This window comes from Callorhinus ursinus, unplaced genomic scaffold (assembly GCF_003265705.2).
Source record: "Callorhinus ursinus isolate GAN/ISIS: 27379988/994484 unplaced genomic scaffold, GSC_fseal_2.0 scaffold4, whole genome shotgun sequence".
NCBI lineage: Eukaryota > Metazoa > Chordata > Mammalia > Carnivora > Otariidae > Callorhinus > Callorhinus ursinus.
Window position 1 is genome coordinate 31,262,077 of NW_027397066.1, and position 21,988 is coordinate 31,284,064.

At 43.8% G+C, this 21,988-nt stretch overlaps 1 protein-coding gene across 9 annotated transcripts in view; it reads left to right on the plus strand.

Annotated features, from left to right (window-relative positions):
* TBC1D1 (TBC1 domain family member 1) overlaps positions 1 to 21,988 on the plus strand; it is a 226,012-nt gene that overhangs the window by 122,970 nt on the left and 81,054 nt on the right. For 6 of the 9 annotated variants that reach the window (XM_073891531.1, XM_073891527.1, XM_073891528.1 and 3 more), the window contains 7 exons: positions 3,695 to 3,805; positions 10,270 to 10,398; positions 11,946 to 12,032; positions 15,368 to 15,648; positions 17,482 to 17,643; positions 18,493 to 18,612; positions 19,565 to 19,704. In XM_073891531.1, the coding sequence (XP_073747632.1) occupies positions 3,695 to 3,805; positions 10,270 to 10,398; positions 11,946 to 12,032; positions 15,368 to 15,648; positions 17,482 to 17,643; positions 18,493 to 18,612; positions 19,565 to 19,704 (1,030 nt within the window). The remainder of the gene's footprint in view (positions 1 to 3,694; positions 3,806 to 10,269; positions 10,399 to 11,945; positions 12,033 to 15,367; positions 15,649 to 17,481; positions 17,644 to 18,492; positions 18,613 to 19,564; positions 19,705 to 21,988) is intronic. The other 3 variants (XM_025887690.2, XM_025887691.2, XM_025887689.2) reach the window with 2 other exon arrangements.

Genomic DNA, 21,988 nt, shown 5'->3' on the forward strand with positions numbered 1-21,988 from the left:
ACTGTAGATGGTTTTTTTTTTTTTTTTTTAAAGATTTTATTTACTTATTTGACAGAGAGAGACAGTGAGAGAGGGAACACAAGCAGGGGGAGTGGGAGAGGGAGAAGCAGGCTCTCTGCTAAGCAGGGAACCCAATGTGGGGCTCGATCCCAGGACCCTGGGATCAAGACCTGAGCCGAAGGCAGACGCTTAGTGACCGAGCCACCCAGGCGCCCCTGACACTGCAGATTGATTTTTTATAAGCAAGTTAATTTTTTTTAAAGATTTTATTTATTTATCTGACAGAGAGATAGAGAGCACAAGTAGGCAGAGTGGCAGGGAGAGGGAGAAGCAGGCTTCCCGCTGAGCAGGGAGCTGGACATGGGGCTAGATCCCAGGACCCCGGGATCATGACCTGAGCCGAAGGCAGCCAGTTAACCGACTGAGCCACCCAGGCACCCCTATAAAAGTTAATTTTTAACTGCAAAGTGATGCTATCCAACTGGATTCCCCATCATTTTCCTCAGACTTGTCTCTCTGACTAATGTGTTTGTAAAATTAAATCACCTGTAGAAAGGAATGAGTTGCAACTGTGGAGGGTGGTGGGACACCTTGTTAATCATTTGAACTCAATAGAAGAGTAGACCCTAGTCACATTTCAGTTATTTTAAGGAAGGAAGGATTTATTTTTTGACCTTGTAGGATATCATGGATGTGGATTTCTGACCTTACTGACTTTCCTCTGTGATGTTTCACGACCTCCCTGATGCATTTCCTCCTTTGCTTCAGTTTCTGATGACTGTGATAGTACATGATGCTCTGTTGTCTCATTTTCTGTCCATCTGGACAACTTCTTTCTTGTATATTTTGAGGAAAAGAAAATGTCTCCTCTTATTACTGCATTTTTAACCTTTTTTGAGACTTTGAAATAAGCAATTGCTTATACACATTTTCTTGTGAGAACAGCCCCAAATATTTAATTAAAGTTATGGAAGAAGGAATGGTTCCAACTCTTAGGTGTCTGTTCAGAGGCAGCCCCTAATTCCTGTCTGTTCCTCTTTCCTAGACTTAAAAAAAAATAGACTTTTTTTTACAGCAGTTTTATGTTTTATAGAAAAAGTGGCTAGAAAATAGAGTCCCCATATAACCTCTCACACCCCAGCCTTACCCTCAGGCCACTTTTCCCTATTATTAATGTCTTAGTGTGGTCCATTTGTTACTATTGGTTAGCGCATATTGATACATTATTAATAACTGAAGTCCATGGTTGACATTAGGTTTAACTTTCAGTGTTGTACGTTCCCTGGGTTCTAACAAATGTATGATGACATGTATCAACCATTATAGGATCAAAGAGAATTGTTTTTTTCACTACCCTAAAAATCCTCTATGCTCCGTCAGTTTATTTCTCCCCTCTCCCCCAAACCCCAGGTCCCCACTGATCTTTTACCATCTCCATAGTTTTGCTTTTTCCAGAATGTCGTACAGTTGGAATCATACGGCGTGCAGTGGATTGGCTTTCACTTAACAAAATGCATTTACAGTTTCTCTGTGTCTTTTCATGGCCCGATAGTTCATTTTAGTGCTGAATAATATTCCATTTTTTTAAAGATTTTATTTATTCATTTGAGAGAGAGAGTGCGAGCACGAGGAGGAGCAGAAGCAAAGGGAGAAGCAGACTCTCCTGCTGAGCAGGGAGCCTGTTGTGCGACTCCATCCCAGGACCCTGGGATCGTGACCTGAGCCTAAGGCAAATAGATGCTTATTAACCAACTGAGCCACCCAGGTGCCCCTAATATTCCATTTTATGGATGTGTCACAATTTGTTTATTCACTGTTGAAGGACACCTGGGTTGCTCGTAAGTTTTGGCAGTTATAAATGAAGCTGCTATAAACATTTGTGTGTTGGTTTTAGTATGGTCATAAATTTTCAACTTGTTCGGGTAAATAGGAAGCAGTGTGATTGTCTGGATCGAGTGCTAAGGGCATGGTTGGTTTGGTAAGCTGTCAAACTGGTCCCCACAGCTGCTGTGTCATTGTGCAGTCCCATCAGCAGTGAATGAGAGAGTTCCTCATGCCTCCTGGGTGTGTAGACTCACCGTGTATCCATCACCTCCTTGGGGTACTCAGTATAAAGTTGGGATTGTGGTATATGATTGTCCTTTTCCTTTCTTGAAGATCTGAAGGGAACTTTCTTTGGAAAAATGCACTTGTTACATAAAACATGTAAAACTTCATAACATCAAGGTTCACGGCTTGGAATCGAGATTGAGAGCATCTGTTCTAAGATATTCAATCCTTGAATCTGAAATTTAAAGAGTAGCAAGTCCTCAGTGAAAACAACCCCTTCTAATGATTTACTATCTTTTCCTTCAGTTTTAGGAACAACTTACATTTTAAATGATTTTTTTAAAGAGCAGGAATACCAGAAGGTCTGGGTTAGTGTTACCTTTGCTTCTAAAACCTGTGACACGAAGGGTAAAAATCATTGTTTGTAGGTTAGCTCAGAGGAGGTTGCCAAGAGTGGCATTGATCCAGACTAGATGGTTGTATAGTTGATTGATTTATTACAGCCTTTGTTTTGAAGAGCAGGCTAGAAGTTTGGAATGGGGGGTGGGGAGCAGGAAAATGGATAATCATCATTATGAAAAACCATATTTTCAGGGCCGCTGGGTGGCTCAGTTGGTTCAGTGTCTGCCTTCGGCTCAGGTCATGATCCTGGAGTCCCGGGGCTTCCATGACGCCCACCAGCTGGAAGGCTCCCTGCTCAGCACAGAGTGTGCTTCTCATCCTCCCTCTGCTCTTCCCCCTGCGCGCGCTCGCTCTCTCTCTCTCTCTCTCTCTCAAACTCTTCAAAAACCTATATTTTCAAAGTTTAAAGGCTAGAAGCTTTGTCTTCAGAATAACTTTTTTCTTCATTTTCAGAGAAAATAACACATTAAATTACATGGTCTTCTAAAAATGAACGCTGATGTTTCAGATCCAAAGAATTTGGGACCTTGGAGTTTATTTTGTGCATAATCTTTCTTTGAGCAGATGAGGAAGCTAAGGTTACATGACTCGCCTTTGGTCATGCAATCTTGTTGTGGCAGCACCCAGAACCTACGTATCCTGATTTCTAGTTCAGTGTGCTTTGCCACGACTTACCTGAAAAATAAAAGATGTAGGGAGAATTTCCTTAAAAAAGAAAGGAGAAAAAAAAAGTGAGTCAATGCCATGAAACATTGCATGCAAGTTTAGGCCTTGTGGGGCTTGCAGAAAGTGCTTCATGCTGAACAGCACTTTGGATGTGTGGGACCATGACCCTGGATCCAGTTGCTGTTTTCCTTTCCAGTTCCCTAGCCATAAAAGTTTATAAACATGTGGCCATTATGGCTCTTGACCTCTGGACATGTTTACACAGATTTTATTCTTTTCTTGTTTTCAAGACAACTTATTTATTAAATATTTTGTCTGTGCTTCCATCTGATTTGAAATATTTATTTTAGGTATAAGGACATCAGAGGTCAAAAGCTGAATCTGGCCCACTGGCTCCATTGTCCCTTAATGGTGTCCATGTCTAGCTAGGATCATTGGTGCCCCCTAGTGAGATGACTGGGTAAAAGCAGCCATTATAACGGGTGGATGGAAGCTGTTTAGCATTTTCAAAGGCATGGTTTAGCAGTTTTGTTGACAATTAAAAATAAATGTAATATATATATATATTTTTTTTAAGAAATCGAGACCAAGAAGTGAACAGCGAGAGAATGAACTGATTATTTCTTTCCTGAGATGTTTATATGAAGAGAAACAAAAAGGTCACATCCATATTGGGGAGATAAAGCAGGTATGGCATTTTTTTCCCCCTCTTTTAATTTTACCAGGATGCTGTGTAAAACAGAATCTTGAGGATTTTCTCAAGTTCTGAAACTCTTTTTCTCCCTGTGTTTTATTTTTACTTGTTGCACATGTAGGGGAAATTTGGAAATATTTAGACTGTGCTTGTAGGCGGTGAGGGTAGTTGCGTCTGCCTCAGGGGGCGGGTGGAGCAGGCGTTCCCAGCAAGAGGGCAGCTGTAGAGCTTCAAGAAGGAAGTTGGAGAGTAGATACTGCCACAACAAGCTACTTGACCTGCAGGGAGCCCGTCTCTGTCACCTCCCCCCTCTCCCCGGGAAAACGGGAATGACCTTGCATCGGTGCCTTCAGAATTCTGTAAGGTGCCCGGAGTTTCTTTGGAATGTCAGGACTATGTGAATGTAAGGTAACTGTGCTGACAAGTCAGGTGCTGCGCTAGGGAGCCTGGCGCATGAGCATCCACGTACCAGACTGGCATTAATTCTGTTTCACGTGCTGGAGGTCCTGAATCGGCTTGCCTACCTCTTCTGGGCACAAGCATTGTTCAGCTTTTCTGTCTCGGGGTGCTGTGCCCGAAGGTGGGGCTCCGAGTCTGGGATTCCATACACGTGGTGTCACGCATCATGTTCTTATATCCCTCAGACTCTGTGTAAGTCGATTCATGATAACCAGTAGAGCTTCAGGTGTGCATTTTGTATTTAAGTTCCTTGTAAGTCAGAAAATCTAGAGAAATATCACTGAAAGGTGTCCAAAAAATCCTTAATTTTCCAAAAGTAAATGGTCTTTATTTTTTTTAAGATGTTATTTATTTTTTATTATTTAAGATTGAGCATGAGCAGTGGGGGGGGCAGAGGGAGGGGGAGAAGCAGGCTCCCTGCTGAGCAGCGAGCCCAACATGGGGCTCGATCCTAGGACCCTGGGATCATGACCTGAGCAGAAGGCAGACCCTTAACTAACTGAGCCACCCATGCGCTGCAGTCTTTTTTTTTTGGAGAGAGAGAGATTGGGAAGGTGGGGAAGGAGCAGAGGGAGAGAGAGAATCTTAAGCAGACTCCGTGCCCAACGCAGAGCCTGACTTGGGGCTCGATCTCACAACTGTGAGATCATAACCTGAGCTGAAACCAAGAGTTGGGCGCTTAACCGACCGAGCCACCAGGCATCCCTGTATATTGCCTTTTTATAAAATGCCTAACTGATGTGTTCTACAGGGGCTTTAATGCTCAATGGCGCACCCCCTCCCTTTAAACACCTCTGCTTTTCTGGTCACCTAACCGTGATGTGGTTTTACTCTCCCCAGATTCCTGCCTTCCAGTTGGCTCTGGCAGTCAGGTCCCTTTCCTGAGCTCACAGAGCTCACATACATTGAGCTCACGACATTGTTTTTCATCTCCTTGGCCAACCATAGCATCTCTCGGCAGGGACCCTAATGCCAGTGCACCGTATGTGTGTCTGGCCTCTGCCAGCCCCCATGCCTCCCTTCCCAGGACAGCGTGGGAGTTCTGTGCTCCTCCAGCTCACTCGGGTGGGCCACCCAGCCTACGCCGACAGTGAATTTTTTGCTGCTTTTCAACCTATTTTCTTGTTTCCATCCCCCCCCTTTTTTTTCCTCTTGTGCCATTAATAGTTTTTCTCTGTTGTAATTTTTTTCCCTAACTTGTCCCAACAGGAAATTGATAATTTTGAAATGATTTATAACTGCTGGAGGGGAGTGAAGCATTTATGGTGGATGGAAAGTTTTGACCTAAGAACAAACTGTTATTTAAGGAACAGAGACGTATCTTTATGATTTGGGTGTAGTTTAGTCCAGTGGAGAAATATATTTAATTTTTTTTTCCATTTGAAAACATGAGAATTTAATCTCACAGCTTCCAAGCCTTACAAAGCAGAGCTGTCAGTGCTTTCTCTCGAGGTTTCTAAACATTTTGTTCCCCAGCAGGCTCACGTCCGTGCCTGTAAAGAAGTTGCTCTGATCCCCGTTGTGGTTGGGTCTCCCCCAGGCTGGACACGCACTCGGGCTCTGAGGATCAGGCTTTTCAGTGCAGCTGCTGTTTTTAGATGGATCAGATGAAGTTTTGAGATTCACCAGTAGATTCCTGCTCTCATTTTCTGCTACCAAATAGTTTACATGGATCTCATTACACTCTTGTTGCACCTGAAAATTCCCATAGCCTTTGGGTAGTGTTATGACTTGACCTAGAGAGGAGTTAGAACCATGGCTTTGGCAGTGAACTCTCTGGCCCCCGGCCCTCAGGTGGACAGAAGACGCTGAGCACAGACCCAGGGCTGCACTTCTCAGAGCCAGTGGTGATGCTGTATGTGCTTTTCAAAGACTAAAATGGTAGCGTTGGATAGCTGTCAGAGGAACCATTTTTATAAAATAGAACAACTGAAGGACGTTTTGTTCTTGTGGAAAAGGAAGAATCGCTTTGGGCAAAGACCTGTAAAGTAATAAAGTTAGAAAGTGTCACATTTTAGTCAGTAGACATACTGTTTCTACTTGTCTGGACAGAGCTGGTGCGAAAAATTAAGAATATTCAATCAACTGCCACTTACTGAATGTTTGCCACGTACCAGACAGAGTTTGAATTTTTTGCATGAGTGATTCCAGTTTTTCTATAACTTTTTTGAGGCAGGTGGTGTAATACCGTTCGAGGTGGAGATGTGGGGAAGAGGTCAAGCAGCATGTTAGGGAATGACGGCCGATGTGTCACAGGTCCACTATCTTAATCATTATGCTTTTTAGGAACTTACCTAACAAAATTTAATGTTATATAACTACTCACTGATTTGCCTGGGTCCATTTTCTAGTAGAGGAGTTTTTTTCTGACATTTTATTTTGAAAAATTTCAAACATGTAGGAAAGTTGGAAGAAACACACAGTGAGCATTCATATACCCACCATCCAGATTATACCATTTGTAGCATTTTGCAATATTTGCTTTCCCATATATCCGTCCAGTTCTTATTTCATGTTTTTTTGGATGACTTGTAAAGTAAGTTTCTGATACTAGCACTCTTTATTCCCATACACGTCAGCGTCCATATAACTAGCTGTAGCTCAGTATTTGTTCACAGTTGTCTTTGGAGATTTACATCCTGTAAGCTGCACAGATCTTGAGTGCACTGCTCGTTGAGTTTTGAGGACTTCATACATTTAAGTGGCCCAAGCCCCCGTCAAGATAGAGAGCACCCTCTTTCATGCCAGAATGTACCCCCATACCTCTTTGCTGGTCCTCACCACCCCTCCCCCAGGCAACCAAGGTTTTGATTATTTATACCATAGGTTGAATTGCCTGTTCTAGAACTTTTGCAGATGGAATCAGAGAGTCTTTACTCTTTCAGTTCTGGCTTCTTTCACTTTGTGCTACTCATCCATGTTGTTGTGTGTCATCAGCCGTTTGTTCCTTTTTATTCCCATGGGCCAGCCCCACAGTTTTCTCCATCGTCCTTCTGGTGGACACCTTGGCTACTTGCAGGTGCTCGTTGTTACGAATAAGGCTGCTAATGAGTACGCCATGGTGCCACAGGATGGTGGGTCCTGACCTGAGAACGTCAGTGTAGCCGCAGAATTTAAAACTTGGCTCCACACTTCTGTGCAGAGTTCACCCGTCTGTCCTGGGCTGGGCAGTGTGGTGACTCGGTACAAATTGCTCTAGCACCCCAAATTGGAAGAACCAGCATCCTCTTCAAAAGGAGAAACTTCTAGATGCTTATTTTAAAATAAACAAGGAATATATTTTCTAAACATGAATTGTTTTCAAAGCATATTAGAATTGTGGTGATAGACCTGGAAAAGCATCATGTTAGGTGGGAGAGGAGAGCAGAGGAAGCATTGAACTCGGTGTACAGACATTCATATGGCCTGGTTTCAGAAAAGGAAAAGTGCAGTTTTTCTTGTATGTACTTTCTGCTGTGTGCTACTGGTCTTGTAGCCAGTGTTTATCTATCAAAACAATCCATTCAAAATGCTTCTACTTCATGGAAATGTGTGGAGTTTGAAAGCAAGCCCACGACTTCTTAACTTTGTGGGAGAACTGGCGGCGAGTCAAGGGCAGACTCCCTGAGGGCCCTGTGTGGATCCTTTCCTTTGCTCTGGAGTCTGTTGCAAGTCTGGACAGGCCCTGATATTTGGTAACTGATTGCACAGGACCAATGGCAGTGAGTAAGGCACCTGCCCGTGCTGCATGATGTTTAGCCGGTACTTAGTCAATATCTGTTGTGGGAGTCTGTTGCTTTGGGTACGTGTTTCCCAAGGGCCTACCTGGTGATCATTGCTCATTCACTCCTTCAGCAAGCAAGTGGGAAGTGTCCAGAGCATGCTCCGTATACTCTACGAAAACATAAAGATAAATGATCGTCTCCCTCAAAACAATTTCTAAGCTAGTTGTCATTCTCTTAATGCACATTCTAATTCTCACAGAAGTAAAACTCTGATGACTGCATGAAGCCCCAAAGGTAGCTCTTATCAGAACCCTTCTTTCTCTTTTATGCCTTGAACAATGTATGACATTCATTGATGAGCTAGGATTTCATCATTTCAAAGAAGACATGATATCTTTGACCAGCAAATAACTAAATAATAAAAAATGCATAATCACATAGGAATCAGGGGAAAACAAATTGAGACCGTCTGTAGCCATTAAATTGGCAGAAATGGAAAAATCTGACCATACCATGTAGAACTCTCATGTACTGATACTGCGACTATTAGTACCATGTAGGGGAAAAAAATTTGACAGTATCTGGTACATGTGAAGACGTGCAGACCTAGAGACCCAGCAAGGACATTTCTAATTATTTACCTTGCAAAAACTTTCACATCTTTGCTAAGGAGCTATGTTTGGGAGAGATTAGTGCAGTCTCCTTTGTAAAAAGCACAAAGGAATACATGTTTAAGTATAGGAACATGAACAAATTACGTTGTCTTACAGTGAGCAACTGCACTCTAATTAAAGTGAGTGAATCCAAGAACATTTGTCAACACAGATAAATCTCAAAAACTACATTGAAAGATAAAAGGTAGTTATGGGAGGGTATGTACAGGATGATCTGTTCATTTAAAGTTTCAACTACATGTAAACCATTACGTATGTTTTATGGATACATACATGTATATGAAGGTACATGGTACGAGTTGATGAACACCAACTTCAGGAGTGGGGTTATTTGTGCAGCTGGGAAATGGAGAGTGGTTCCAGGAGGTATCACAGAGGTCTGTAATGTTTTCCATAAAACATGGGAAACAGTACCTAAGAGTCAATGATCATGACTCATAGCTGACATCTACTGAGCGTCAGGTATGTTCTTGGTGCTTTAGTGTGCATTAGTTCCTCTGAAGTTCATAAGTGCTCTGTGAGGAAAGTTCCCTGTGTGTCCTCAGTCTGCAGGTGGAGGAATGGAGGGGCAGCAGGTAAAGATCTGTCCAAGGCCACAGAGCTAGGGAGACACAGGAGCATCTCATCTGGGCCTGGGCTCTGGAGCCCGCGCTCCTCGCTGCTCTCAACATGTGCATGTTCACTTGGCCAGAGCTGAGTGGTGGTGGTGGGGGATGGTGCAGATGCATGTGTTATATTGGTCTGTGCGCTTTTCTTTATGCTTGAAATATGTAACAACAAAGAATGGTCTGAATTTAGAGTGTTGGAGTATGTGCTTGTGCTTATTTGTGTTTTTAATCTAGAGAGTTTTTATAGTTTTTTTTTTTTTTTTACCATACCTCTTTGTTAATAAGTAGGATTAAACCTCATTTTGTGGTTGGCATCCAAACACCATTGTGTTGGCAGCTTCATGTTGTGGCCAGTGAGGGGGGCAAGCATAGTTGCAAAGGGAAGGGGTGACAGAAGCCATAGGTGGGGGAGAGGAAGAAGTGGAGAAGACAGAGTTCCACAGAAAGAGATGAAGGGATTAATTTAAAGTTATGGAGTGGATCCTATTTGTTTCAGACTCTGAAATTCCGTCAAAGGTAAGTTGTTCTTTACTTGGAAGAGCTAACACTGTCCACCTCCGTACCAGCAGCTCTCCTCGATGCTTTACGTGGTTTTACCTGTTTCATCTCACAACACAGCATTAGGATTAGATCATGAGGTGGGTCTGAGTTGACAGAGGAAGGAGCTAAGTTGAGGAGAGGGGAAGTAGCTTGTCCAAGGCCAGTTAGTGAGGGACACATCTCTGATCCTGACCGCAGAGCCTGAGCTCTCGAGCTTTGTTAACAGAGTGGTTTCCAAGCACATTTCCTCGTTTTGTTTGGAGCAGTCAGAGCAGTGCTTTGAGGCAGACTGTTTCCTGGACTTGCAGTCTTGCCTTCGAGGAGCGGATGAGATGAGGTCAGGGGATCAGAATAATGGCCTGGGGTCAAAAAGATGCATCCTAGAGATTGATCATTCCTTTAAGAAGGAAAAAAGGAAGGGAGCAAGGAAGCTGTTAGTGACTGACTTAACTTTTCATTGTTTCACTTTTTAGACCTCACAGATTGCAGCAGAGAATATTGGAAGTGAGTTACCACCGAGTGCCACTCGATTTAGACTAGATATGCTGAAAAATAAAGCCAAGAGATCTTTAACAGAGTCTTTAGAAAGTATTTTATCCCGGGTAAGTAGCATAATTTCTCCTAATCTAAGTTAAAATCACTTTTTAAGAGAACATAAGATTCAGTTCTTTGCCTTTTTAAAAAAAAAACTTATTTTTAAGTAATCTCTACGCTTGGGGTGCCTGGGTGGCTCAGTCGTTAAGCGTCTGCCTTCGGCTCAGGTCATGATCCCAGGGTCCTGGGATCGAGCCCCACATTGGGCTCCCTGCTCAGCGGGAAGCCTGCTTCTCCCTCTCCCACTCCCCCTGCTTGTGTTCCTTCTCTCGCTGTGTCTCTGTCAAAAAAAAAAAAAAAAAAAAATCTTTAATCTCTACGCTCAACGTGGGGCTCACACTCACAAACCTGAGATCAAGAGTTGCATGCTCTTCCAACTGAGCCAGCCAGGCGCCCTCATTTCTTTGCTTTTGTGCCATCAGTGTTTGTTATAAGAGCAGTGTTACCTACACTTCAGTTTTTAACTTGGTTTAGGTTAAAAGAAATTTTCTTATATAGCATGGTATTTTTGTTTCCCAAAAGGATGTTATTCACTGGCCCGTCTCTGTGAAGAGCACAGATTAGATCCTCCCTACGAGGCACAGCTTAAAAAACCCTTTACTGTCGGCCGCGGCTGGTACACGTCTAGAACTCTCTGCTGCGGGTCAGTAAACTGTGGCTCTCGGGTCAAATGCCACCCACCTCCTGTTTTTGTAAATAAAGTTTTGGCGACACAGCAGTATCCACTCATTTACCTATATTCTTAATTTGCTTTTGTGCAGAGCTGAGTAGTTGCCACAGACAGTATGGCCCCCAGAGCCTAAGAGATTTAGTATCTGGCCCTGTACAGACAGGTTTGCGCACTGCACTCTGCAGGAAGAGCGAAGGAAACACAGACAGCAGTCTGAGAGTTCCCTAAGAAATTACATGCTGTGTGCTCCCCACCCCAGCAGGTGTACATAACCTTTGATGGCACTCCTAAGAGATCAGAGTTCGATTTTCTTTCAAAGTTTCACATCTTTCTGGAGCTTGAAAGGTCTTACAGTTTTTTTTTTGTTTATTTGTTTTTATTGTTTTTTTAAATTTCATGATACACTCCATCTGAACCATGCTTAATTTTGTTCTGGTTAAATTTTATTTTGTTTGAAGGTGTTTCTCAGAATTTTGCAACATCCTTAGAGATAATTCAAAACAGTCCATTTACAAAACCAGGTGGCCACCTCTGAGAGCTCCTGAGTGGATAGAGTGTTGTCTGAGCGTCCTATAGCTGGCGGGGTGTGACAGCTTGGGACTTGGGCGAGAGGTGTTGAGTGTGCTTGCTTTTCTTCATAGACAGATTGTCTCTTCTTCCTGCCCGTCATCCCTGCCAAACGACTCATACACAAGGTGTTCAGGAACATTTAGGTTGCTGTGCTATTAAAAAAAAAAGTTGATTATCTTCATGCACATATGTGCTCAGCAGCTTTATCTTAGTAGATCATTTTCCCTGAGGTTGTTTAAATAGACCAAGCTGCTTCTGTCTGATGCCTTTGCACAAGCCTAAGGGATTCTAACTTGAATGCTTTTCTTTATGTAGGGTAGTAAAGCCAGAGGCCTCCAGGAACACTCCTCCAGTCTGGATCTGGACAGCTCCATGTCTAGCACTTTAAGTAACACGAGCAAAGTAAGCACATCTCCCTTTCTGTGACACCCTGAAGAAATCAGTAAATGGGTCATGCTCATCTGCTACCTGCAGAGCCTACAAAAGGATCCCAGGAAGCCCCCTATCTTTCATCTTCAAGTTTGGTGCCTGAGACTTCTGGGTGCAGGAGGAGGGCTGGTCTTGCAATTCTGTAACTTAGAAGTTTCACATAACAAAGCAGATGGCCACTACATAAGCAAAGAAGCAAGATAACACTTTTAGATCACTGAGAGGTAATTTATCACAAAGCAACCAATGGACTTGCCCAAGATTAAAAATAATTGAAATTGGGAATACCTCAAAAGTGGGTTTGTGAATTCCGTGAAGTTTACAGCTTGAATACTTTTACCCTTTGGCTAGCTCTACGATTGTAATTAAATATTACTGTTATAAATTAGACAACTAAGCTTCACCCCTTGGGTCTGTCCCCAAGCACAGCTTCGTGATAATGAGCAAGCCAGTGGTTCTCTTTGGTAACAAACCTGTGTCCGTGTCCTTGTTTTAGTTTCTTGCTTTCTAGACATTTAGGCAGCTTCAACTCTTTTTAACCACCAGAAAGTGAATTTGGGGTTTGCATTAGGGAGGCCAGCTTTCCTTCTGCCACCAGAGCTCCTCCAGACTCTCGAGCGACGGAAGCTCTGTGGAGCAAGCTCCTGACCACACAGCTCTTAAGTTCTGAATTTGCTCCCGGGCATGTAGCTTTCAGAGCTTTTAGACCATAGCCAACAGTAAGAAACTCATTTAACGTTGTGAAACGATTCACAAACACATACGTACACACTTGCATCCCGAATTAAAATCACACAAAACAGTATTTACTGTAAACAACCTGTGACACGTACTGTTCTCTTTGGTTTTTTTTTTATATTAAAAATGTCCATGGCCAATGAAATTGATACCACCACCTGCCGTCTACCGCTTGAGAAACACTGCCTCGGGAGGGTGCTGCTCAAGTTCTCAGGTGTACCTTTAATGCGGTTCCGGCAAAAACACAGATTCTGGTTCAGTAGGCCTGGGGTGGGGCCTGAAATGCCATATCTCTGACAAGTTCCAAGGTGGTGTTGATGCTCCCGGTTTGTGGACTCTCTCTCGGGAGCGTGGCCCTAGACACCAGTCCTCAGAATATGATTTTCTGAGTTAAAATCTGGTGGGACGGAGCATCATCTGACCTCCATCAACTACATACCAGTTCTTCCCCACAGTTTACTTCACATTTGGAAACAGTTTATGGTGTATCTGCAATATACAGATGAATGGGACAAAGCCCTCAGAAACTTACCTGGGAGGCAACAGATACTCAAATAACACCAGCATCAGGGTATGGAAGGAGCCCTGAGAGTTAGCCTAAGAGATGGTGGTAACTTCGCCGTCCCAGGAGCAAGGGGAAGGGAAGATATTTTGGACCAGTGGAACCAGAGAAAGCGTGGGAATGGGGACAGTGGTGCTTTTGAATTAAATTGTAAAGGATAGGCATTGCGCCTGGGGAAGTGGACAGGGAATTGGCTTCTCAGATCACTGCAAATAAAAGATACTGTGAAGAGGCTCATGTCACTCAAGTGACTTTTCCAAGAAGTCTTATCACTTGTTTATATTCTTCTCCAAAGCACAGATCTAAAATATATATGAAGCTTCAATTTCTAGGGTAATCTTAAGAGAAATACAACTTTCAGGAGCCACCTGCTTGTATTGCGTGTGGGGGTATCTTTATAAAGTGTACTTTACATCTTTTTTTAACCTGAGATTGAGAAACTGTTGTAAAAATAAGCTATTTTATGTAACTGGATCTCTACCAGTAAATTGATCATCTACCTGTTGAGGAACATCCGAGTAGCCCTTTTAGGTGTAAGATTAAGCTAAGGATTAGCTCCTTCATGTAATTTGGAGGGAAGTTAATAAGAGTTGAGATGAGCAGGTTTGCATAATGGAGAATGTTTGCTCTGATGTGTCATCTTAGACAAAATTTTAAATCCTTAAAAGGATCTTTGGAACTACAGAGTCTTGAAGAATGAAAAATTTCAGCTATGTTTAAAGGTAATTATATTTTGTAGTATGTTGGGAATTTTTTCCTAATTCCTACAAAATTAAATGTATATCTCTCCCCTCAATAAACATATTTTTAAAAATTAAAATCCTTAATATATCATCTGAAAGGCATGTAACCGTGTATCAAATGAACAGAGAATTTAGATTCTTCAGTCCATCATTAGATGCATTCATTTCATTTTACTCTCTCTGTTTATCTCTTCTAGCAGTTTCAGCAGGGGCAAACTGATATGCCCACCCTTATTTTATGTTCTTTGGAGAAGAATATATTAGCCACCAACCATGTCCTGGGTGCAGTGCAAAGCATAAGATTGCCTCATATGTCTTTGAAAAAGCATGTATCTCGAGAGACTATGGTATTAAAGTATTGTCATGATTCTCAACAAATGTTGGAGTTACCTACTCAGTAGCTTCATTGAGTACCTGATACAGTAACTTATATTTGTATAACATTTTACGGTGCACTTTCACTTGGATTACCTTGCCTAATTCTTGAAACCCACTGAGATAAATTTTCTCTCTACCCTTTTACAGTTGAGAAAATTGGGGTACAGAAAGAAGTTAAATAATTGGCCCTGAGTTCTGGCATAAGTGCCTAAAGAGATTTTCATATTCTAAGAATAATACAGGATATAGTTTTTAACCTCAGGATCACCAAGTTAAATTTCTTTTTTTTTTTTTTAAAGATTTTATTTATTTATTTGAGAGAGAGAGAATGAGAGATAGCACGAGAGAGAAGAGGGTCAGAGGGAGAAGCAGACTCCCCTGCCGAGCAGGGAGCCCGATGCGGGACTCGATCCCGGGACTCCAGGATCATAACCTGAGCCGAAGGCAGTCGCTTAACCAACTGAGTTACCCAGGCGCCCACCAAGTTAAATTTCAACATTAGATCAAAATCAGCCTTAAGAATGTGGGTAGAACATGTATGGACACACTTGGCAGAGATAAAGAACGACTTGGTTTGTGTAAACAGTGCAGACAAGTTCTACGAGTTACAAGCACAGTAGAGTCTTTTACAGGGAGAAGGGGCTATTGACGGCTTTGCTTACAAGGGCTACGTCCTTCCCCTTGGATTTGGGCAGGTTTCCCCATCTGTCCAGCAGCCTAGCATTTGGTCTCTGATAAGCAGGGCCTTATCGGGCCTTCGTTCCCTTACATTTTCGGTGGCCTCTAGATGGCATTATAACCAGATGGGCTCCTGTGTGAAAATGTTTTCCTGCCCCTGGGAGGAGATTGCCCGTGATACGCCTCACCTGCTGTCCGTCTGCCGTCAGGAGCCGTGCGTGTGTGAGAAAGAGGCCCTGCCTGCCTCCGAGAGCTCCTTCAGACTCCTCGGCTCCTCAGATGACCTGTCCAGTGACCCGGGGAGCCAGCCCGCAGAAGAGCCTGCCCCACTGTCACCCCAGCAGAGCTTCCGAAGGCGTGCCAACACCCTGAGTCATTTCCCCGTGGAGTGCCCGGAGCCTCTGGAACCGGCTCAGGGGTCTCCGGGGGCCTCCCAAAGGAAACTTACGAGGTACCACTCAGTGAGCACAGAGACGCCTCATGACCGGAAGTAAGATTTGTTTCAAAATGTGAATTTGTTGCGTAACTAGCTGCGGTGTATCTGTCATTAACCCAGAATGTGCAGCCCAGCTATGCTTACTGGGTGACAGAGAGACTTGAGTCAGGTTCTACTGTGGGCTTAAAAGCTAACACTTGAAGGCATGTTCTGTTCCTCCCGTGGCAACTCTGTAGATGTAAGAGGCTTGTTGCTTGTTCGAGTAGCAAGTACAAGTTTCAGGAGGAAGCAGCTGAGACAGAGCAGAAATGGCCCTCGAAGTGGGTAGTAATCACTGCTCACGCAGTGTGCAAGGCAGGGCTCCTGGAACCTAGCTGCCAGCTTTGGGGACAGGTGGCAGGGGGGCGAGCCGGGGAGTCCTCGTTTGCAAACCTGGGATCCTTCTCTGGTGGCACGGAGATGTGGCGTCCGTCCCACGCGGGGCACAAGCGGCAACGTTGCCATGTCTGCTGCCTGTGCGGCCCGGGGTTCCAGGGCTGGCTTGGTCCTGACCTGGTTGTGACCTGGGCACACCTGCTTAGCTTCTGTGTGTAACCAAATTGGGATGGTTGTCCTTCTGTGTGCATTCTGCTAGAATCTGCTAACCGGATCTGCTCATTTTGAATAACTTGGCTCGAATGAGCGGTTGGAATTTCCTGGTTCTAGACATGGGTAAGCAGCAGGGGAGCAGAAGGTCTCCGGGCCCTTCTGGGGTCCCTTGGCAATTAATTTGACCCTAAGCAGTCACAGATTTATCCTTAAAAATAACTTGAAAAATCTTTTAAAATCCCTTACTTTATAAATGTGAATAAATGTGTAGAGTTGCTGCCTTCCTGGGACTGACATGCGTCGGGGATGGGGGTCACGCACGGATCAGGCAGAGTCTGCCCGGAGGTGTTTGACAGGTTTTGAGTGAAGAAATGAAACTATTTGAAAGGTGTAGCAGAGCCTCTCCACTTTGTTTCCCGTCAGCCATTGAAAATGATTGTGATGGTTTTCAAGAATTCGGCTGCGTAACTATGATCCCAAAGCAGGATGCATGCCAGAAGCTAGTATTTAATATATGACATCTTAGAGACAACAATTCAAGGGTTTATGAGGTTTTTGCCAGTTTATGGCTTCTCTCTCACCTCTCTGCCATGTCCCCAGCCCTCTGTTTCTGGGGTTTTCAGTGATTGTGGACGCATTCCTGTCTAGAGATTCCCAGTTCTCTTGCTAAGCCTGCAGTTTCACACAAGCAGACGTGGTAGGAAAGGGGTACCCCTGACGGTACATTTCCTCTCTCTCCAAGAATGCAGCTTCCTAATGGATCTTGCTGGACAGGGGAGGGCAGGGGAGGGTAGAGAGATGCCCGCCTGCCTCCCTCCCTAGCATACCTGTTTTGCTTTCTGCTCCCTTGTGAACTCTTTCCTCACTGATGCACAAGAAATAAGACCTTGAATTCCAGGCAGGTTATTGTTCATTTTAAAGAGAAATGTATTTTAAAAACTATGGATTTTGTTTTGCTTTTCTTTTTTGCTTTTAAGTAAAAAACAAAAAAAAATTGCCAGTTTCTGAAAAGGGAAGGGAAGAAAAAGCACTATTGGGTTCGTACACGTGTGAGAAATGGTCAAGAATGACTTTTCACAGTACTTTTTTTTTTTTTTTTTTTTTACTGAAAACTACCTTTGTCAAAGAGACAGTGGACACAGAAGAGAAGTGAAGAGCAGCCCTCTGACTGTGACAGCTGGTGTTTAAATAAGCGGACGGCGGCAGCCTAGCCTGTTCCCTCCGTGCCCCGCCTCGGGTCCCCCCTGGGCTCCCCCCCTTCCCGCTAATCGCCCTGCCTTCTCTCTAATTGCTATTTAGTGTGAATCATCCACCTGTGGGCGAGTCTAAAAGTTGCTCAGGTCAGTCTTCAGCTCCTGCTCTTCCACCTCGTCTTAACCCCTCCGCCTCCTCGCCAAATTTTTTTAAGTACCTAAAGCATAGCTCAAGTGGAGAACAAAGTGGGAATGCTGTGCTGAAGAGGTGAGCACACTCACGCGGCAAGTTCAGTGTCGTTTGTCTTCCCGGGAAGTTTGCACAGAGAGGATGTGCTGCATGGCGGGAGAGAACCCAGGGCCACCGCTTGTGTGTGTGTGTGTGTGTGTGTGTGTGTGCGCGCGCGCGCGCGTGCATGCGCGCTTGTCTGGTTTTGGTTGTATTATTTTCAGTCTATCATCTGAACTGACTTAATTCGATATTAATTAATTACTGTTGCCAGGTCTTCATGTCAAGCCATTTCTTACATACTTAGTTTCACATATCTCTGCCCAGTATATGCGCATGCGCGCGCCCACACACACACACACACACACACACACACACACACACACACACACACAGTTTAACAAGAACTGTGTTTGATTATATACACTGTGATTTGTCCCAAATCAGAAATGTCATGAATTTAGGAAAATTATTTTTTTCCAGTTTGAAAGGAAAAGTCATTTTGGAAGATGGACTGACTTTTTTGTTACGTTTTTATTCTGGTGAGAATGCTTAACATGAGCTTTACACCCTGAACACACTGTTAAAGTGCGCAGCACAGTATTGCTAACTTCGGGCACAGGGTTGTACAGTGGGTGTCTAGAGCTTGTTATGTTGCCTAACTGAATGGACTGATGTGTTTGAATTAATTCATTGATTTCCATTCATTTAAAATAGAATTTTATTGACTGAATGCAGAAGTTAAATCTCATTTGTAAACTTTCTAATTTCTTACCTGTTTTAATTTTCTTAGCATGAGAACTAAAGTGGTTACTTTAAAGCTTATATTTTATACTTTTTGTGTTTGTAGTTCTTTATCCTAAACTCTCTTCTCAATCAAACTCTCAGCATCTCCTACCGTAATGCCCTGCGGAAAAAACTTCATTCTTCTTCCTCTGTGCCAAATTTTCTAAAATTTCTGGCTCCTGTAGATGAAAATAACACCTCTGACTTTATGAACACGAAAAGGTAGGGTTTAATTTAGATATATCAAGCCTGGGTAGAAGTGTCGAATTACTGATATATACAGAGATTTTTCAGCTATTTTTTTGACACTCAAAAAATCATTTTAGCTAAATCAATTGTATCTTCTTTCTTATACTTTCCTACTGAATGTCACTTAAAGAAAGAGTCCTCTTGCTCTCCAGTTTTGACCAGGAGTAATTTATTAATGTGTTGTTTTCAGAGGATTCAAGAAAGTCTTAACCGGTTCTCTAAGTGATAGCATTGTTTCTGAGAGTGAGCATATGGCTCCAGTAAATAAGTCCGGATGTCTGACCTGTAAGGCAGGGTTATTCCTTAGTTGCGGTGTGTATGTGGGTGTAAATTACAAGGGCTTCCCCAAGTTGTCCTGAGAATAGGAAGAAAAATCACTGATGAGACGATGTTTACGGTATGTGTTGATAAATATACTTTGTTTTAAAAAAGATGTTAAAATAGTTGTCATCAAGTGACTGTAATTATTGCCTTGATGGTTCTGTGTAATCTTTTTTTTCATTTTTGCTGCCATCTGTGGAGATGCAGACCTATGCTGAGAAAATCTTCCCATGCATGGATGAGGGGAGATGGTGCCCTGGTGCCAGTACCCCCTTTAGACAGTTTCTCTTTTCTGAAGTGGTGCCAAAAAAGGTCCAACTGGAAGCTGGTGACCTGTGGAGTGTATTTCTTAACATCTTTTACAATGGACATAAATTAAGGGCATGCAATCTTGTGCTTTTCATGAAAGGCATCCTGTAAGAAAACAGTCCCTTAGGAATGTTGACCCACTGCGGGCTTGATTCAGCTTTCATGATTATCTCATTATGTTTTTTTATACAAAGATAATTTATAATGTAGTGTTTTGTTTAAAAACAAAAAGTCAAGCTAAAATACCTGATTGTATCTCCCCATCAGTCATCAGTCAGTCATTTTGTGCTTGCAGGGACTTTGACTCCAAAGCTAACCACCTTGGCGATGCCAGCAGGACCCCTGTGAAGACACGGAGACACTCGTGGAGGCAGCAGATATTCCTCCGAGTGGCAACCCCACAGAAAGCGTGCGACTCTCCCAGCAGATACGAAGGTACCGTACACCCCGGAAGTGACCTGTGAGATTCTGGCCCGAGTAACAGCAGAGCATTAGGTGAAGGAAAAGACGAAATGAGATTTCAAGTCAAATCACCCCCCGATTTTAAAGCTCCCTAGGTAAGAAGCTCAAATGACCATGCCTATCGCTATTTCCAGAGAGATCCTCAAATTCCACGTGTAAGAGAACTCAGCAGCTTGCAGCACCTTGTGTGAAAAATGGCCCCTCTGCCAAGCTGTTGTGACTGCTCACCCACCGTGTGTGGGAATGTGGAGGGGCTCCTTCCCTTCCCACTGCGTTCCCAAGCTTGTCTACCTCCCCACTGCGATTGGACTATAGGTTGACACTCTGCCTCAGCGCAGTGGGCTTGTGGCAGTGCTCCCTGGTCCCAGCGCTCTGGTTACACCCGTCACGTCCCCTGCCTCGTCAGCTGCTATCGCTTGGTGTGGTGTCACAGGAGGACCACCTTGTGCCCTCGCAGCCTGCTTGTGTCTCCCAGATACAGAGTATGCTCAAGTCTGTCTTCGGGCCTTCCTATGTGGAGTCACAATGTAGAAATCGAGTTTAAATGCAGTTCTAAACTTAAGATTTGTCTCTGCCCAGTAATAGCCTAAATTTTTAGCAGCAGGTATTTCTTTTCCCTAATGCTCTTTAGTCAGAAAACTTTTTTTTTCTTTAGAAAAAGCAAAGGAGGGCGCCTGGGTGGCTCAGTCGGTTAAGTGTCGGCTTTTGGCTCAGGTCGTGATCCCAGGGTCCTGGGATTGAGTCCTGCATGGGGCTCCTTGCTCAGTGGGGAGTCTGCTTCTCCCTCTACCCCTCCCCCTGCTCGTGATCTCTCTCTCTCTCTCTCTCTCTCTCTCTCGCACACACACACACACACACACACACTCACTCTTTCTCAAATAAATAAATAAAATCTAAAGAAAAAGAGAAAGCAAAGCAGCAGGGTAGACCTCTCAAAGACTTCTTGAGTTCCTCAAGTTGCATGTACTATGGATCAATTCTCATCCCTCGACATACTTCATTCATGTGTTAAGCAGCAGCCCAGGCTACCCCGAGAGTTTGCAGAGTAGGTTCGGTGTGGCTGCCCATTGTGGGGGACCCCTACGCCCTCCTCACGCTCCTCACCCTCTGCCCCTCTTTACTGCTTCTCTGTCTTTCTCCCTCTCCTTTCCCCTCCCTCCCCCAGAGTTCTCCTTAACATTTAATTTAAAAAATGCCTCCTCTGCCAAATTAAACAAGAGCCTGGTTTGGGCTCAACTAGCTTTGTGATATAAATCCTATAACTTCACCTAACCTGAGTCATAAAATGGTTATAGTGAATGTTGGCTCTTCTTATCTCATGGAATTACATTAAATTATGAATGGGAAAGTACTTTGGAAACCTAAGACGTATCCAATGTAAAGCAATACAGTTATTTTTGTTAACCATTATTGAGGTTGGAGCACTGGTGTTCAGCTTCCTGTACTGTTGTTTCCCAGCAGGAAGGAACAAGTAAAGGAACGCTAGAAAGATCGGGCTTATAAATGCAGTGAGATCTTTTTTTTTTTTTTTAAGTCATTGAGTTATTTCAAGTGTGTATCAGTTGAGAATATTTAGTTTTAAAGATTTCATTTTCATTTTTGTAGATTGGTAATGTCCAACAGCCAGATTGACTTCCTAAACTTCTAAGCCAAAGGGGTCTGCTGGGCTGGTGGCTGTTTGAAACACCAAGCTTGTAAAGTGCACAGCCTGGGAGGCTGTACCCCTTGGGGGAGCTCTGATGGCTGAGGAAGTGCAGTGAGCTCTGCAGACCCCACCCCGGGGCTGCTCTCTGCCTGAGTAGGGAAGTGTGGCGAGTGCCCGGATGGACACTGGTGTCACTGGTGTCTCCCAGTCGGTGTCTGAGGGACCGGAGTCAGAGGTTGGTCGGTGCTGGCAAACGTTTGCCTCTCTGGAGGGACCCCAAGATAAAATGGGCGAGTGGAGTGCACCATGGGCAGCACGCGAGAATGTGACCTTGTTTGGCCCAGCGGGTAGAAGCTCTGGGATGTGTGTCCACCTTCTCTTTTTGGAGGCTTCTGTTTTTAGTTGGTTTAGTCTGGAAACACTGTAAGAAACGGATGTTTAACCCCAAGCTGCATTCTTATTTATGGTGTTTGCAGTTGACAGGGTTCCTTGGTGAATTCTGGGCTAGCCAACATTGTTGGGGGAAAGTTTGCCGTGAATGAGTTGAGATGATGGATCGTTCCCCCAGAAGCCAGAGCGCTGAGCAGATCAGCCCCAGTACCCCGAAGCCTG